Source organism: Salmo salar, chromosome 01 (assembly GCF_965601325.2).
Source record: "Salmo salar chromosome 01, fSalSal1, whole genome shotgun sequence".
Taxonomy (NCBI): domain Eukaryota; kingdom Metazoa; phylum Chordata; class Actinopteri; order Salmoniformes; family Salmonidae; genus Salmo; species Salmo salar.
In genome coordinates, this window is record NC_138291.1 from 42441391 (window position 1) to 42459643 (window position 18253).

General features: G+C 45.0%; 2 protein-coding genes across 14 annotated transcripts in view; both read right to left on the reverse strand.

The window, feature by feature from the left end:
- Positions 1-1796, reverse strand: part of LOC106602535 (protein PALS1) — a 60721-nt gene extending 58925 nt beyond the window's left edge. Inside the window, exon 1 of one of the 2 annotated variants that reach the window (XM_014195210.3) lies at positions 1592-1796. The gene's annotated coding sequence lies outside the window, so the exon portion shown is untranslated. The remainder of the gene's footprint in view (positions 1-1591) is intronic. The other variant, XM_014195217.3, reaches the window with a different exon arrangement.
- Positions 1797-2105: 309 nt separating this feature from the next.
- The window catches only part of LOC106601783 (gephyrin), a 123282-nt gene continuing 107134 nt past the window's right edge, over positions 2106-18253 (reverse strand). For 8 of the 12 annotated variants that reach the window (XM_082974504.1, XM_082974517.1, XM_082974520.1 and 5 more), the window contains 15 exons: positions 17167-17209; positions 16302-16439; positions 15750-15794; positions 10774-10866; positions 10358-10413; positions 9740-9859; positions 9413-9471; positions 9087-9240; positions 8650-8771; positions 8383-8470; positions 7761-7834; positions 7547-7611; positions 5557-5660; positions 4246-4342; positions 2106-4027 (listed from right to left, as the gene is read on the reverse strand). In XM_082974504.1, the coding sequence (XP_082830630.1) occupies positions 3894-4027; positions 4246-4342; positions 5557-5660; positions 7547-7611; positions 7761-7834; positions 8383-8470; positions 8650-8771; positions 9087-9240; positions 9413-9471; positions 9740-9859; positions 10358-10413; positions 10774-10866; positions 15750-15794; positions 16302-16439; positions 17167-17209 (1392 nt within the window). In that variant the 3' untranslated portion in view covers positions 2106-3893. The remainder of the gene's footprint in view (positions 4028-4245; positions 4343-5556; positions 5661-7546; positions 7612-7760; positions 7835-8382; positions 8471-8649; positions 8772-9086; positions 9241-9412; positions 9472-9739; positions 9860-10357; positions 10414-10773; positions 10867-15749; positions 15795-16301; positions 16440-17166; positions 17210-18253) is intronic. The other 4 variants (XM_045717873.2, XM_045717853.2, XM_045717875.2 and 1 more) reach the window with 1 other exon arrangement.

The following is an 18253-nucleotide window of genomic DNA, read 5'->3' on the forward strand; positions in this document are numbered from 1 at the left end:
AAACCGATACAGAGTCAGAGAGATCCAAGCAGCTAGTCTAATCTACAAATGTAGCCCATAAGCCAAGGAGTCCAGTCCTGGCAGTAGGCCTAGTAGCAAACGCCATTTTCGACTTGCTGTTGCTGGGCATAGTTGACCAGAATGACCACTTTGCATGTGTCCCTAAAGGTCTGAATTTGTGAAAATCGTAAGACTTCCATGTACAACCGTTATGTTTACAAAATTCCCAAAAGCTATAGGCTAGACTATGAGTAAAGTGTCTTCAGGGCCAACCTCTTGCAATTCATTTTTTACTCATTCTGAAAGTGTATTAGAAAGCAGAAGTCATAATAGTTGGGAGTCAATTTTGTTGAGGCTCACTCGGCTGTTGATGAAGGAGGGGAAGTTTCAGAGATACAGGTAGCTGAATACCTTAATGTCAAAATAAAGGGACCACTTTTGGCTATTATGCATTCTGTAGCTTATCATCAGAAATGATAGCACAGGCTAATTTGAGAATTGAGACCCTATTGAACAACTCATAAAAATCGCCACCGTACAATTTACATTGACTGACGAATTTACATTGACTGATTGACACACACCCCCCCCCCCCCCCCCTTCTTGTACACTGCTGCTACTCACTGTTTGTTTGTTACCTATGCATAGTCACTTCGCCCCCAAATACAAGTACAGATTACCTCAACTAGCCTATACCACTGCACACTGACTCCGTACCGGTGCCCCCTGTATATAGCCTTTTATCAGACAAACATTGAATGAAATGATTGATCACAATACTGGCATAACCTCTGTGGTACAGCATACGCCAGTGCTGATAGTTGAGCGCTGGTGACCAAATGAACATCAGCAGTCTACGTTGATTGATGACTATCTGGTCAGACTGTATTGCATTGCTGTCAAAAACAAACTGACAGTATGTCATCGACATGCATCTGTACTGAACTGGTAAACTGGTTAAATCTAACGCTGAGACATAATACAGTAGGGGCAGGGTTGTAAGGCAAGAATCCTGGCGTCCGGACTCCAGGCTGTAATACCAGAATTTTGAGACGCACGAGCCCTTTTCATAGGTAGAATTCCACCTTGCGAGCTAGTAGCAGAACTCAAAATGTAAAACGTTGCCTTATTCAAAAGATGTAAACAAACTGCCTGTTTAAACAGTACATCAATGAAGGCACCCAAACTTCACACACGCAACAGGTAGGGCCATAGAAATAGCTAGAATCATTCAATTTCTATGGGTTGGGCTAGATTCTAGTCCGCTCTGCTAGCCTCTAAGCCAACTAGCCTGGCATTGCGACAATTACCGCTGTGACATGGGTTCGGATGAAAAGCGACATGGACATTTCAGTGTTAATTTTACACAAGAAAATACACTATTTTGTTGTTAACCCACACAGTTGAAATATCAACAGCTTTAGTTTAACCTGATGTGAAATGCTATATTATGCTAGTTTATCAGGTAACATAAACTTTAAAAAGCTCGCGCTAGATAATGCTAGCATGCTAGCTAATGTTAGCTTCCTGGCAACCTGTTGCAAACAATGCCACCCCAAAATACATTTGAAATGAAAGAGAACTAACTCACTTTTTTCCCGCAACGCTTTCAAAAATATATCCTTCATTGAGGTGTCCAATGTTCCTCCATTGGTTTTTGTATCAACTGAGTGATGAAAGACTCAACTTCGCTAACTTAGTGCCACAATATCAGTCGAGATCCTCTCTCCCGCCGTAGCCTTGCATTATTAGAAGTCATTTCCAACTCAAGGGTTGAGACGTCAAGGGTCTCCCATTTGCTCCACAGCGCCACAAGTAACGTTACATTCATGAAACAATATTCGCGATTGGTCAATGTTGCTCACAGGACGTTAAACCATGATATCTCTTGTCCAATGATAGATGACTTTACATCTATAAAGTAAGAGGGTGAATTTTTTTTTTTTTTAAAAGCAGTGTTTTTCTGCAACGCTTTTTGCTGAAATCAAGGCAATCAAATCAAGGACCAATGCTGTAGAAACACATACACTTTTATGTAGCGTAACATAGAATAGTTCGATTTTTCCAAGAGGACATGTCAGTTTATAAATAAGAGACTAAACTAATTGTTTTACATAATGATCAAGGATTTTTTATTTTTCATCAGTTTCATCAATATTGTTACAGAATTTGTTATAGTACAGAGTTCAATATCTCCTCATTGCTTCATTAATTTCTTTAGGAGTGCTGGTCACCATAATATCTGTACAATATCACTCTTTTTTATGTATTTATTTTTCTGTACATTGTTTTAATAGTTGTTAAAAAGGCAGTCAGCACTTTAAATAAGCTGTTTCTTCCTTCTGAAATTAAACAAATAAAATAAAGTTCTCTCCCTACCCCAGTTCCCTCACCTATCTGTACTAGTGTGTGTGAGGTGAGCAGTCCTGAAGGGGTGAGGGTGGGGGGAGAGCGGGGTGTTGGTAGAGTAGAAGGGCAGGGGACAGGTTGGGACCAGAGCCAGAATATACATATCTCTGGGTGGGACTTTAGTACCAGGTGAGGTTAGACTGACGAAGCGGGGCCGCTGCCTTCCTCCACCTTTAAGGCATGTATTCATAAAGGAGTAGGAGTGCTGATCTAGGATCAGTTTAGTTTTATATTTCATAATAACATTATATAGACCGGGGTGACCTGGGCCTGCATCCACAAAGCATCTAAAATAAAAATCAAATCAAAGTTAATTTGTCGCGTACACAGATTAGCAGATGTTAAAGCAGGTGAGGCGAAATGCTTAGAATCCCAGAGTAGGAGTTCTGATCTAGGATCCGTTTTGTATTTTAGATCATCAGGAATAAGATTATATGGACAGATCCTAGATCAGGACTCCTACACGGAGATGCTTTGTGGATACGGGCCCTGATCCTTGATCAACACTCCTACTCAGAGCCACTTTATAAATACAGGCCCAGTTCTCATCATGATGCCCGACACTTTTGGCACTGCGCACATAAACACGACTCACAAGATAAACGACAAGCAAAGCTGTGTGAAGCCATTATGAAGCATAATGAAGCCCATATAATGTGGCATAGAAGAGAAGAATACTAAAGGGAGGTAAAGATAGCTGTCACCTAAAGGCACCCTCAGGACCCTGAAAGCACTCCTCCTATCAAGCCAGAGCACCAAGGTTACATCCTGATTCTCCACTCTTTTCCTGTAGACTTTCTTGCATGGATTGAGCAATGGCGGAAACTCCCTCCAGCCAATGCCTACACCAAACCCATGCATTTAAATGACTGGGAGTGTGCAAGTGCACACTTTAGGAGAAGGGTGGAGAATCGGAACATAGACCAAGGGGGACTTCTGACAATCTCAAAAGGGTTTTCGTTGTAAAAAAAAAAAAAAAAGACGTATTTTTTAACCTTTTTGTGAGATAAGAAAATAGGCTTTCTTTTTTAATCCTGTTAAGCACCTACAGCTTCCTATTGAAATGCTACTGCTATCTATCTATAAGGTCTAGGGTTGAACACACAAAGCAATTGCAAGGATGAAAGAGAAACAAGTTGCTTAATATGATAATATAATATTAATAATTATCATAATAATCATGATACTTATAATAATAATATATTACAGAATAAATCTCTTATGTTTTATATATATTTTTTCTCCACTTTTAAAAGGTATTACATTTTGTCTTTGAAATACAAGGATCTTTTGAAATTAATATTTTCATGATCAATGTATGTACTCATTTATTTTGTGTTCGTGATTAATTATACTTGATCAACTTTATTATCCAAATCAATAAAAACTAGCTGTGCCGTTACATATTACAGAATAGTTATGATATGTGGACATGCACCACTTCCTCTTCCTGTCTATCTATCTGTCCCTGTAAGATGACATCATCATAGTCGTCCTATGACCATCACATCCACAACCTCTCCTTTATGCAGCTCCACGTATTGCTCTGTTTTAGGAGGCAACATCAGCAGCCCGTTGGCACTTCTCATGCTCATCAGTCGACTACTCATCTGATTTCCTGTAGAAGGTGAGAAAGAGAGTGAGAAAAAGAGAGTGAGATAGAAAGGAAAGGGTGGTTTGAAAGGAATAGAGGGGGAGGGGGAGAGGAGGGTGGGGAGACAAAGAGTCAATAAAATGACAAGGATAAACTTTCGGATAAGCATTTTCCCTTATCCATTTTTCCATGCAAACACATGCGGACAAACTATTGTGTATTTACTTAGTATGTGATAATACCTGTGCTCTGTGCCCATGGCAGAGGCTCCTGGTGGTGCCATGTCAGGATGCAGCGGTGGTACTCTGGACGAGGGTCCAACTTTACATCACAGGACAGCTGTTTGCACACACACACAGGAGAGAGCAGGGCGCAGAATGACGACATCACTTAACTTTAAACCCCAACGTATTTTCGTGTGTGTGTAAAACCCTCTCCAGCTCTCGCTCAAACTCCCTAACTTATGCAGCAAGCTCGAAGGACCCGGATATCTGGCTCCAAGGACCATGACTGCAAGGTGGCACGCTTTTCATTATGCGCCTGTATTTCAGCCATGTCCAGACTAGGTAGTACAACGTAATAACGTGACAACGTAATAATTCCATGCAGATGCGTTAGAAAATAAATACATTAATTGGACAAGCGCCGGAGTGAAAATGACTGGAAGTGAATGTTAGCAGTACAGAAAGTTTGCCATCAAAGTGGAAAATAAACAATTGTAGTGAATTTCAGCTAACTACTCAGCAAACACATAGGATAACTGTTTTACTGTCATTCTATTCATTTACAGTGCATTGTCGAAAGTATTCAGACCACTTGACTTTTTCCACATTTTGTTACGTTACAGCCTTATTCTAAAATTGATTAAATAGTTTTTCCCCCTTCATCAATCTACACACAATACCCCATAATGACAAAGCAAAACATGTTTTTAGAAATGTTTGCAAAAAAAGAATATCACATTTACATAAGTATTCAGAACCTTTCCTCAGTACTTTGTTGAAGCACTTTTGGCAGCGTTTACAGTCTCAAGTCTTCTTGGGTTTGCTCTGACATGCACTGTCAACTGTGGGATCTTATATAGACCGGTGTGTGCCTTTCCAAATCATGTCCAATCAATTGAATTTACCACAGGTGGACTCCAATCAAGTTGTAGAAACATCTCAAGGATGATCAGTGGAAACAGGATGCACCTGAGCTCAATTTCGAGTCTCATAGTAAAGGGCCTGAATACTTATGTAAATAAGGTATTTCAGTTTTTATTTTTAATACATTTGCAAACATTTCTAAAAACCTGTTTTCGCTTTGTCATTACGGGGTATTGTGTGTAGATTGATGAAAGAAACAAATTATTGTATCCATTTTAGAATAAGGCTGTAACGTAACAAAATGTCACGTTTTCAATGTTAATCGTTTAGAATCAGCAACAGCGCTGTTCCAATAAATGTGTTTATTTTTTAACGCTACTGCCTTTAATTATTACACTGTCTTAACCTGTATTTTACGACCTACTGTCCAGAAACCCTCCATAACAGCCAGTGCTGTTAACCTACCCTGGCTTTGATGATGGTGGGCCGAGGGTCCAGGATCCCCTGCATCTTCCTCAGAGCAGGGATGACGAAGAGGTTACAGGTGACGACAGCAGACACTGGGTTACCTGACCAACAGAGAGAGAGGTGCTGAGGATGAGAGGGAGACAAGGAGGGGACATTACCACTGTTCAGGGCTGAGGAGGGAGACGGCAGGATAGGCCTGGGAAGGTTTGGACGGGTTGGGGTTGAGGAGCATTGTTGTTGTTGACATGCTCCAGCTAGTAGCCCCTGTAGGACAGGACAAGGGCTCAGTGCTTAGGGCAGTGGTTTTCTTCACCCCACTGGCCTGTCAGTATGCGGCCCAGGCTGCGGCCGTGGACCTGGGCTGGGGCTGGAGGGATGGGGAGGCAGACAGGTGAGACATGTACGCTCCTGCCTTTTTAAGTGTTCACAGAGGAGGGACTGGTGGGTGAGAGCTCTTTGGGGAGAGTGGGACAAGTTTGTGAGTGCTGTCTCTTTACACCAACAAGCAGAGGTGAGGGGTAGCAATAGCAGGTGGAGAGGGTGAGCGGCGCTCTCAAATCACAACAACAAGCAACAGCATGGAATAGATACTCACAGGGGCAGGGGCTCGGGGACACACTGAGAAACAAAACGAGGAGCGACAGAACCAACAGCAACGCCACAGAAACGTTAAAGAAACAAAACAATATTTCTCTCTCAGAAAACAGAAAATCACATAAGTAAAGAAAAAATAAACTTTAGTTTTTCTTTTGTTAAGATTCAAGATTGGGTTCACTAAACGGTGTAGTGATCTTGTTTAGTTTAATCACCAATAAAAAACAGACAAAAATGCCCCCAAACATGCCCAAAGTCTGGGAGACAAAAATAAAATTTATCCATTTGGCCTGATAAAAAGTTAGCATTTTTTAGATAATTTGAAGCCCATATCATTTGAGTTGGGTCGAGTTTCAGTTAAGCACTCTTAAAGAAAAAACATATTTCCCATTTTCAGTTTAAATTCCGTTTTCTGAGCTCAGTTGAAGTAAGCTTGCTTTCAGGTACACTGAACGGTACAGTATGGTCGACCAGGTTGGTAGCACCTACTTCCGCGCGGGGGCGGTGGCACGGGCACCCTGCTTGCCTCACTGTCAGGCACAGGGTCGATGCGAATGGCGCCTGTGTCTCTGAAGGTGAAATTACCTTAAAGGGGGAATATAAAAAGAGTGGCGGTCACCACAGCCACAGACTAGCCCTCCGGACATATGTAGGACGGGCAGAGACAAGGCAGGGGGGCTGGGGCAGGTTGGCAATAGGACGGGCAGAAGCAGGGGGCCTGGGCAAGGGACTAAGGGGTCCAGGGCTGGGGCCTTTGAAGAGGTGTGGAGGGGCCAGGTCGAATGCTAGGAAAGTAGAGGGACAAGAGGCTGTTGTCAGCAGGCTTGAGTAAGAGAGGAGGTAGGGCACTTTGGTTGGTTGGGTGGGTCAAATTTCAGGTTTGGTTTGGATGGGGGTCAGGGCTGGCTGTGGTTTGAGTTTTTGGGCTGTGTGGGTCTGAGATAAAACACTGGAGCACGGTTTTGGAGGGCTTATATAAAAATACAAACACACACATTCCCTCACACAAACATAGTTCTAATACTAATTACAACTCATTTACTAAATGAAAATGATCAATCGGAGAGAAAAAAAGATGGCTGCTGTGGGTTGGAAGGGTTCCAGGATGCTTTGGAAACTGAAAGGGGAGTGTGATTAAAGAGGAACATTACCTCTGTCTGAGGGCATGCTGCTGGATTAATATAACATGTTTCCCTCAGGGAAACATATTTGGTTGGTAAATGGTGGCGTTTTGGACTCAGAGCAGAGACACAGGTGAGTGCCTGAGATCTCAGTCAAGACCAGCGGTCCCCTGCCAGTCCTGAGACTCAACAACAACATTTATACACACAAACACACACAAAATACTGTACACACACAGTGCACATGACATGCAGATCTCATTAAGAAATACCTGGCAGAGCAAATATCAGTTTCCGTGCCCCGTCAATGTCTACAGTGGCGAACGTGGTGGGAAGACTAAAGAGGAGAGAAGACAAACTCAGTGAGACCTTCATGACTGGCTATCCATCTCTTCTAAACCACCCTCACTTCATGAATTAAGAAGGCATAAACTTTGGTACCATAATGTTTTTTTGTTTTTTTAAATAATCCCCATCACGTCTCACCCTGGCTTCATAAAGACCCGTCCAAAGTGGATCTGGGCATGGAGGTCAATGTCCAGCACCTGCTTCAAGTAGTCCTGAAACACAAAGAGATACATTTTATGATATTATATTGCATTTACAGTGTATTTCATGCCGATGAAGTTCACTGAATCGATTCTGATATTGCCAAGAATACATGGGAGAGGGTTAAACTTCGAATCGAATGGAAACTTCGTGCATCTCTAACATGTCTGCCGGTCTCTGACAGATGGTGAGGTGTAAATGTGTGATCCAATAACAGAAGTAATTGGAACAGAAAACGCAAAGAGGGAAGCAGAGAACTCAGCTAAGCAGTAAACATACAAAAGGTCAGCCAAACCAGCAGCTTCATCACTAAGGAGTAACAGCTGGTTCAGAACAACAGATGGCAGCAGAGTGCATGAGTTGGACAGTACGTGAGGTTCAACATAGAAAACAAACTGTTGTGGCAAATTCCAAAATGAGTTCCAGCCCCTACTATCTAGCCATGATGGAATTGATTTCGCTCTCACAAACACACAGTGACCTCTCGCGGCCCCACCTCTCATCCCCTTCTCTCTTTTTTAACATTTTTAATTAACATTTCATTTTGTTTGGATCTTACCTTCTCTCCCATGGACACGCCCCCTGAGGTGATGATGACATCAGCACGGCTAATGCCCTCGTTCAGGGCGTTGAGGAGGTCGTCTGGGCTGTAGGGGAACGGTCATAGTTTAGACCCTCCCATCTTTATGATCGTATATACCTATCTACAGTTCTGCAGACACAGATTTAGTCCTGGACTAGGAGTAATGTGTGTCCATGGAAACCGGCCCAATGTTTTCTAGGAGGTTAGACAAGCCTATAGTTATTGAGGGTTATGTTCACTGACTTGTCTCCGACGATGCCCAGGTTGATGGTAGGATATCCGTGCTCCTGAATGGTGGCCAGCAGTGTAGATCTGTTACTGTCCCGGATCTTCCCTGGGTGCAGATCATCCTCTGGGTTCAACAGCTACACACACACACACACACACACACACACCACACACACACACACACACCACACACACACCACACACACACACCACACACACACACACACACACACACACACACACACACACACACACACAAAGAAGATTATTACTTTATTATCCATTGTCTATTGGAAACCATCTCACATCCTGCAAGATCTTCCCATCAGACCTGGGATTCCACCCAGAAATCGGTTGCTGTCGTACCCGCCTCTCTAACCTCAAACCCAGGTATTAAAGACACCATGAGAGAAGGCAAAAATGTGTGTGCATGCATGCGAGCTTGCGCTCACCTCGTTGCCAGTGGACATGACAGCCACCACGGGGAACTTTTGCACTTCCACCTCAGTGACTCCTACGGTGGCCAGCAGGCCAATCTCAGAGGGGCCCATGTGGGTTCCCTTGGACAGGACACACTCCCCACGCTTTATATCATGACCTATAGGCCTGGAGGGAGAGGAAACAGAGGGCTGGCACTCAGACATACATGGCTGTGTGGTATAGTACTGACACAGAACAGTATTAACTGAAAATGTCAGTTTACTTCCTGAATTGACTGGATTTAAATGGAATTGACCCCACCAGTCCTGATTGGTACAACCTAAAACTTCTCGCTTACCTGATGTCCTGTCCAGGGCGTGCCTGTACCAAGATCCGCACCTCCAGCTCTTCTGTGCCCTGCAACGACATACAGGTTTAGTGAAGAAAATACAGTACAGTATATTGTAAGGAAGAGGATTGTGGCAGACGAGTAAGTGTATGTACAATATAGAAAAGCTGTCAGCTTGTGGAGAGGCGCTACAGGAGACAGATGAGAGTGTTGAGGGAAACGGGGAGTGAGTTGAGAAAGAGAGAGAAGAGAGAGAGAGATCGTATGTTATTGTACAGCGTATTCCAATAAAGCTCGTTGTGACAAATTGAGATCGGGGACAGGAAGTTGACTCACGTCCTCAGACTCTCGGAGCAGTTCAGTGTCCTCCACCTGCACCACAGCATCCGCCCCACAGGGGATAGGAGCCCCCGTTGTCACCCTCATCACCTGGCCCGGCATCACCGTGTGGGTGGGCTATAGGGACACACACAGGTTGGACTTTATAAAAAGGTGTTAAACATGCTTATGGCAAGTCTTTCAAGGCATTATAGCGGCATAATTATGCATTATAACTGCCGGCATGGAGTAGTGTTAACATTTCAATTGGGAAAAGTCAAATCGACTGCACGCCATTTTCACAAGACGCACTTGAGCAACTCTTGAGCATGAGGCTCCATAGCGGAGGCCGTGTGACAATTGTAAGAAAGCCGAGCGGAGCGTTGCAGAGACAGGGTCTGTGTGTAGCGTAGAGCCCGATATAACTCTGTGTACAGGTAGAGAGAGGACATGGTCTGTCTCTGTGGAGCCTTGTAATCACAGCTGAGCCAGTGACCTGTGTAACTCCACACTGCAGGACAGCCCATGGGAATACACGGACTCACACAGAGGTAGGAAAAGGGAAGAGAGCTCTTGTTATCGTTCTCAAAGCAACACTCCAGAATATCAGGGCTCACAAACTGTAAAGGACCTCACCTGCTGTCCTGCCTGTGACTCTCCAATGATGAAGCGATCTCCTGGACCATCAGCCGCTGAGAGAGAGAGAGAGAGAGAGAGAGAGAGAGAGAGAGCGAGAGAGAGAGAGAGAGAGGAGAGAGAGAGAACGGTGAGACATAAATCGCTGAAAAGGGTGCAATGGTCAAAGACACAAAAACAAGCAGTGACACTAAAGTCTAGCATTAAATGTTTGTAATCTCTCAAACTACTGGTCCTGGCATAGAGAGTCCCGTGTGGCTCAGTTGGTAGAGCATGGTGTTTGCAACGCCAGGGTTGTGGGTTCGATTCCCACGGGGGACCAGTACGGAGGAAAAAAGGTATGAAATGCATGCATTCACTACTGTAAGTCGCTCTGGATAAGAGTGTCTGCTAAATGACTTAAATGTAAATCTCACCTCGCACGGCGTAGCCATCTTTGACTGACGCAGGGAATGGAGGCAGGTTGTCTTTGGCGTAAACGTCCTGTGCCAAGACTCGACCCATCCCGTCTACAATAGTACAGCAAAGTACAGTAGAAATAGGAGAAAGGTAGGAGGGAAAGAGAGAGAGAAACAAGTTTGTCATTTCACACATCAATTGGAGGAGTATACAAGATGTGATATGCATGCTGGCGGGGTAGGCTGTGTCCCTCTATGTTTTGGTTAATGCTTGTGTGTGTGTATGCAGTGCAGTGAGGATGGGCCAGAGAACACATACGTTATAACCATGCTGCCACACAATCTGTTGACAACAGCACAGAGACAGATGCTGGTAGGACAAGACAGAGTGTTGAGTAGGTGTTGTGAAGAATACAAAATCGAGACACACAGATAAGCCTACATCACATGAAACCCTTGCTAGATGTGTGTGTGCGCGAGCGCGCATGAGAGAGAGAGAGAGGGAAAGAGAAGGCTGGGGAGCCAAGTGTTACACTGTGACGCTAGCTAACGCTGACGCAGCGGAGCTACTAATTACAGCCTCACACACACACACACACACACACACACACACACACACACACACACACACACACACACACACACACACACACACACACACACACACACACACACACACACACACACACACACACACACACACACACACACACACTCCTCTGGGGAGAGAGCGGGGAGCTCACTCTCAGCACATAAAAGAGAAGAGAAAACACAGCCATGGTGAACAACACAGAACGAGAGAGAGAGGGAGAGAGAAATAGCGAGAGAGAGAGAGAAATAGCGAGAGAGAGAGAGAAATAGCGAGCGAGAGAGAGAGAAATAGCGAGAGAAAGAGAGAAATAGCGAGAGAGAAATAGCGAGAGAGAGAGAAATAGCGAGAGAGAGAGAGAAATAGCGAGAGAGAGAGAGAGAAATAGAGAGAGAGAGAGAAATAGAGAGAGAGAGAGAAATAGCAAGAGAGAGAGAGAAATAGCGAGAGAGAGAGAGAAATAGCGAGAGAGAGAGAGAAATAGCGAGAGAGAGAGAAATAGCGAGAGAGAGAGAGAGAAATAGAGAGAGAAATAGCGAGAGAAATAGCGAGAGAGAGAGAGAAATAGCGAGAGAGAGAGAGAGAGAAATAGCAAGAGAGAGAGAGAAATAGCGAGAGAGAGAGAAATAGCGAGAGAGAGAGAGAGAGAGAGAGAGAGAGAGAGAAATAGTGAGAGAGAGAGAAATCGCGAGAGAGAGAGAGAGAAATAGCGAGAGAGAGAAATAGCGAGAGAGAGAGAAATAACGAGAGAGAGAAATAGAGAGAGAAATAGCGAGAGAGAGAGAAAGAGAGAGAAATAGAAAGAGAGAGAGAAATAGCGAGAGAGAGAGAAATAGCGAGAGAGAGAGAGAAATAGCGAGAGAGAGAGAAATAGCGAGAGAGAGAGAGAGAGAAATAGCGAGAGAGAGAGAAATAGAGAGAGAAATAGCGAGAGAGAGAGAGAAATAGAGAGAGAGAGAGAGAAATAGCGAGAGAGAGAGAGAAATAGCGAGAGAGAGAGAGAAATAGCGAGAGAGAGAAATAGAGAGAGAAATAGCGAGAGAGAGAGAGAGCGAAAGAGAGATGGCGAGAAAGAGAGAGAGCGAAAGAAAGAGAGCGAGCGAGCAGGCTTCTCCTCTATTGAAGGATGATTAGAGGAGACTTACTGTTCAAAAATACCACATCTTATGAGCAGCTAAATATAGAACATGTCTTTTATACCGTGATCAAACAGATGGATACGGAGGTATCTATGGAAACAGACGAATACACAGCGAACGGAGCGCCACGACACACTCGCCTCGCCTCCGTCAAGCTGGCAGACAAGACAACCAAAATGTAGCTGGTTAATAACATCACACAACTCCCCATGGAACGCAAGACAGAACTCAACTACACACACAGTAGAAAATACACGCACACAACGACGAGACAGGCAGACACAAGGGGCCCTCAAAAATAGAAATATACGCTCTCTATTAGCTAAGAAACACTGCAACCTGATGCATTACACATCACAACAGGAGCAACAAACTGATACCATAAAATATTCCCACAACACTTTATTTCCTCATAACAGGACAGACAGACTGCTGCCTGATGTACACTGGTGTGTGTGTGTGAGTGTGTGTGTGTGTGTACACCTGTGATAATTTTACTACCAAAACACCAACAGTGATTCTTACAACACCATTCTGCTACACCGGCACAGCCTCCACCTCCTGAATTTAGTTTAAATATCCAATCTCCATCGCTCTATGGGCCCATCAATCTCTTAGGTGTTCCTTTTATCATTATATTAACCAACAAGACAAAACAGCACTTTGTAAAGTACCCTGAGCCCTTACTTACTGCCATCGGAGAGAGTCAACACGCCATTTCAAAGATTTATGAACAGTTTTTCCTGGCGCAGCCGTTACACCATTGCCCATATTTACATTGGGTTGGTCTCAGAGAGCCTATGGCCCGTCGGGATGCACTAACTCACGGTGTGAGTGATGCTCAACTTTATCCCACACAGTCGGGCCCCTACACCTACTGTTTTCGTTCAGAGACAGGATAGTTGGGAGGAGAGACTGTTCAAAGGACAGTGGGTGAAGAGTGCCTTGGTCCTCCTTTCTTTTTGGACAGTGGGTGGGATTCAAACTGCTAGACCACCCTCAGGCGACCTACAACCACTGTTGATTGGTGAGGTGAACTTATCGCTCTCTCGAGCCCTTTTGTTCTGGGAGTTCAGGGACTTCTTGTGTCATCACCTTCCTGAATGTGTTCTTGGGTGACGTTAGTGACGGGGTCATGCACTGGCTTTGTGATTCCCTGACGCTCTGTGCGTCAACGTCACAAAGAGTGTGTGTTCCTTCCTGTCCCACTGTCTGCAGTGTGCCTCGCTCTAGGCCTTACTCGCTCGCGCCTGATTGGTTGGGTGCCTCCCCCGTCCCGTGGTGGACGACGACCTTGTGCCCAGCGGCTGTTGCATATGCAGATGATGGGAGATGGGAAATGACAACACAGAAAGCGCTCCCAGAGCTGGGTCACTCACTTCTCTCATGGCCGACAGAAAGAGAGAGAGGGAGTAAGAAAGAGAGATAAAGGAGGAAAGATAGAGAAAGGAGAGAAACGGAAACGTCTCTAACATATACAAATCTATTATTCAGGCTTGGGAGCAGAGAACAAATGAAATCAATGGAGCAGGACGCCCTGCAAAAAACTTAACAAGCACAAAGAATGGTGGTTGTTCTGTACGTTTTGTCTGAGCTGTGGGGTCTTTCGTTTCCCCAGTGTTCACCTTACACCTTCTCCCCCGTGTGTCTATGTGCTGCCTGGGTGGGTAGTGGGCATCTCTTCTACCCACATAGATGCCAGTCACAATTGGCAGGGGTGTGGATGAACTCTGAGCCCTCACATTTGACCTTCGCTGTGCTGGCAGAGAGAGAGGGCGGTAGGCATGGCAGAGTAAAGCTCGCCCACTCCTGCATTTACATATGTTTTTTAAATTTTTTACATACATAACAAACTCCTCCCGGGTTATTCTAACACGGCGTGGGTACTGAACCCAACTGCTCAGGCCATCGTGGTGAAAGGTCCTCCATAAATGTTCAATACTAATGTAATATGAGGAGGAGGATAGTGGGTGGGTTTTGCAAGCAGCCAGATCATGCAACAGATTCAGAAGCAACCGCAACATCAGCACTAGTAGCAGCCTATGGCCCGGCCTAGCCCCTCTATTGCCCCTTAGTGGTCAGGAGGTGAAATGGCCCAGTGGAGTGAAGAGAGAGGAGGGTGTCGTCGTCCCGAGACCCCCAACCGGAACCCTGTCTGCCATGGTCTGGGCAGTGGGCATTCTGTGAAGTGGGCAGGCAGTGGGGTGGTGTAGTTTCATTTTCTTTTCAGTGGGGTGGTGCTTGTTGGTGAGGAGAGAGGCATGACGTCACCGATGACATCACTGACCTGTGTAATGCCAGGGCGCCAGGGAGGAGGCGGCATTAGCATGATTGGCCCCCGGGCCCCCAGCCACGGCTCTCCTCTCCTGCTTTGGCGCTCCTCCTGTGGTGGCTGTGGCTGAGATAAAGTAAGGTGTTTTTTTCCAGTCCGCGCCACTCAGGGGCCAAATGGGCTTAATGGGGTCTGCTCCACCATGGCCTGCCGGGGGCCACGCAGGTTAGGGGCCGTCGTTGTTGCTCACACATGTGCTACATTATCCCAACCACCCCCAATATTTAGCACTGCACACCCCTTCCCATAGACACACACAGAAGCCATAAATATACCAAACAGCAACACACTGCAGGCAGCAAGGTGACTGAGGCCATGAGTCATTCAACATGCACCGGACACTGCTCTCAGTTAAGTGTTGGTTGCGAAAACAAGACGATGGATGGAGACAGAAATAAAATACGGACCCGGTTTTCATTATGGACTTGTGTATACTATGGACTCTTGTTATGTATGGGTGACAATGCTCCGTATTCTTGAGAGCCATGGGTCAATTCTACCAGAAGCTAGTTTCCCCAGCTCTATTCATAGTGTAAAATGGTGTCTTTGAAAACCCCAGATTACTTGGTGTAAACAAGCAGCCTAAGCACCTAAAGTTGACCTATGTGAAGTCAAAACCTGGACCATCAATGTGTGGTCTGGGGACTTCCTTGGTATTTTATTAGGATCCCCATGAGCTGTTGCGAAAGCCGCAGCTACTCTTCCTGGGGTCCACACAAAACATGAAACATGATACATAATACAGAACATTAATAGACAAGAACGGCTCAAGGACAGAACTACATACCCTTGGCCAAAGGTCTGGATGGTTAGGGAGGTGTATGCAACAGTCAAGAGGTGTGTGCTGTTTATTGGCTTGCAAAACAATCAATCAATCAACAATCAAGCCAATGAAAGATGAGAACAGGCAGGTAGGCGGGGGACTCAGACAGACCGATAGACAGGGTGGAATGGAGAGCATCTGGGTCGGGTGGAACAGCTGTAGGAACAGAAACATCATGGGCTCAACACACATATGATACAGACAGACAGTACTACAGACAACAGGTAAAAGGAACTACAGACAGAAGGTCAGGGTTATAGAGAGGGTATGGAGTCAACAGCCATACAGAACATCTACAGACAGAAGGTCAGGGGTATAGAGAGGGTATGGAGTCAACAGCCATACAGAACATCTACAGACAGAAGGTCAGGGGTATAGAGAGGGTATGGCGTCAACAGCCATACAGAACATCTATAGACAGTAGTGAAGACTGAGTGAGCAGTATGGCTGATGTTAGGGATCGAAAGAAAGGAACGTCCAGTGACGCGGGCATGACTGAGCTTTCTGTCCGTCTGTTGCTCGGTCACTCCGTCGGTCGGTCTCTATGTCTGTCCGTCCATTTGTGTTTTTGTCTGTCCGGCCGACAATTTTCCTACTCGTCTCTGTTGGTCTGTCCGTCCGTCCGTCCCTCTGTCTGTCAGTCAGTCAGTCCGTCCGACCCACCTCTGTAGTTGATGATCTCAGTGCCGAGCACGGGGGTCATCTCCAGTACAGTGATGAAGGCCTTATCCATGGAGGTGAGGGGGAAGGGAGACATGCGGTGCCGGCGAGCCACCTTGGTGATGTCCACTGCACTGTGACCTGATGGACAGAGAGACGGGAGAATGGTGAAAAGAGTATAATGGGGAGGATAGTTGTCTTTCACCATCACCCATACTATGACTGTGATGTAGTTGTAAGTAAAACTACTCTTCAATAAAGCAGCTATCACCAAAGACAGTGCTAGTAAGAAAAGCCAAGAGCTATAAGGGTAAGGCTCTAATCTTTCACTCAACTTTTGTGAGGACAACTAGTTTTTCCCCTGAGTTTTATTAGGGAGCTGGTCCCCCCCCCCACACACTAGTCTTGAGCGATTAACCGAAATGTCGGTTAAACAACTCATTGACAGACGTCAGTTCAATTATTTGAATTCCATTTCGTTCAGTTTTTTTCTGTGAGTTCAATGCGCACATTGCGCTGCAGTTTCTCTAGAAACAAATCAGATAATGCCCGAACTGTGCAATGTAATAGGGAGTTGCAGTTTCCAATAGGCCAAAGTTCTACATAACTATCACCTTTTCTGTGCTAAACTAACTACAATGACCATAATCCATTGAGCAGGCTACTTAAAGTAATGTGATGTGAATAACTTATGGTTAATAAGTGGTCAGTTACTACCATCACTTTTATTGTTTTATTCAGTGCTATTACAGCATTCAATCCACATTATGCATAGTGCATTTAATGTATTTTTTATTTTAATCAAAACTGAAATTGAGAGAAAAAAAAGCACTAACACACACAGAAAATTCTCGATCAAATAACTTACTAGCTCTCAGGATGTTCTCTTTGCTGCCACACCGCGATTGAACCTACAGACAGCGAGAGAGAGAGAGAGAGAGAGAGAGAGAGAGAGAGAGAGAGAGAGAGAGAGAGAGAGAGAGAGAGAGAAGGAAAATAGAGAAGGGGGAAAAAAATGAAAGAAGAACAGCGAGAGAGAAATGGTTGAGGTGAGACCACAATGGGAATAGAGGCCTCTGTCCAAAAAGGATAAAAACATTCCACACTGGCTCTAATATACTGGAATGGCCATATACATTCTACACATCCTCCACTTCTAACGCAGAACATAGGGACAATCACAATCAAAACAATCCTCAGAACATGAATGGCAATAAACAAATCGATAAGATGACGATCCCTTAGGCCAAGGATAGTGGATTTGTCTCACTGAGCAGAACAGGCGTATGGGGATAGTGGGAATGGTGAAGGGGCACTGCTTCATTGATTGTACCCCATGTAGGCTTAGGTTTGGCTTAGAGTTGGTTTGGGAAAGAGGTGGGATTCGCTGCACATCCTAGTAGTACAGCGGTCTTCTACAGGTATATATATATATATATATATATATATATATATATATATATATAAAATACTGTCTGCAGTATGTATATAACCCCTACCTGGAACCTCTGAGACCCAATGCCCCTGGCCTAAAAGGAGAGTGACACATGAGCTAGCTATGGTCTGGTGGAACAGACAGAGACCCTCTCGACCACAGTACACACAGTACGACCAAGATTAAAATCATCCAACCAACCACAACTCAAAAAAGACCAGCACTGCTGATGACACACCGATGCAGTCAACAACAAAAAAACACTGACGAGGAGAGCAGAGAGAGACAGCGAGCGAGAGAGACAGCGAGCGAGAGAGAGAGAGAGAGAGAGAGAGAGAGAGAGAGAGAGAGAGAGAGAGAGAGAGAGAGAGAGAGAGAGAGAGTAGGAAGGGATGAGAGGGAGGAGGCACAGCATGGTCCTACAGCCCACACCAACAAAAGCGAGAGACCAGAAATACGTGGCATCTTAATGGAGAAAAGAACAGAGGATGAGCAGAGAGAAAAAGACTACTAGTGAACG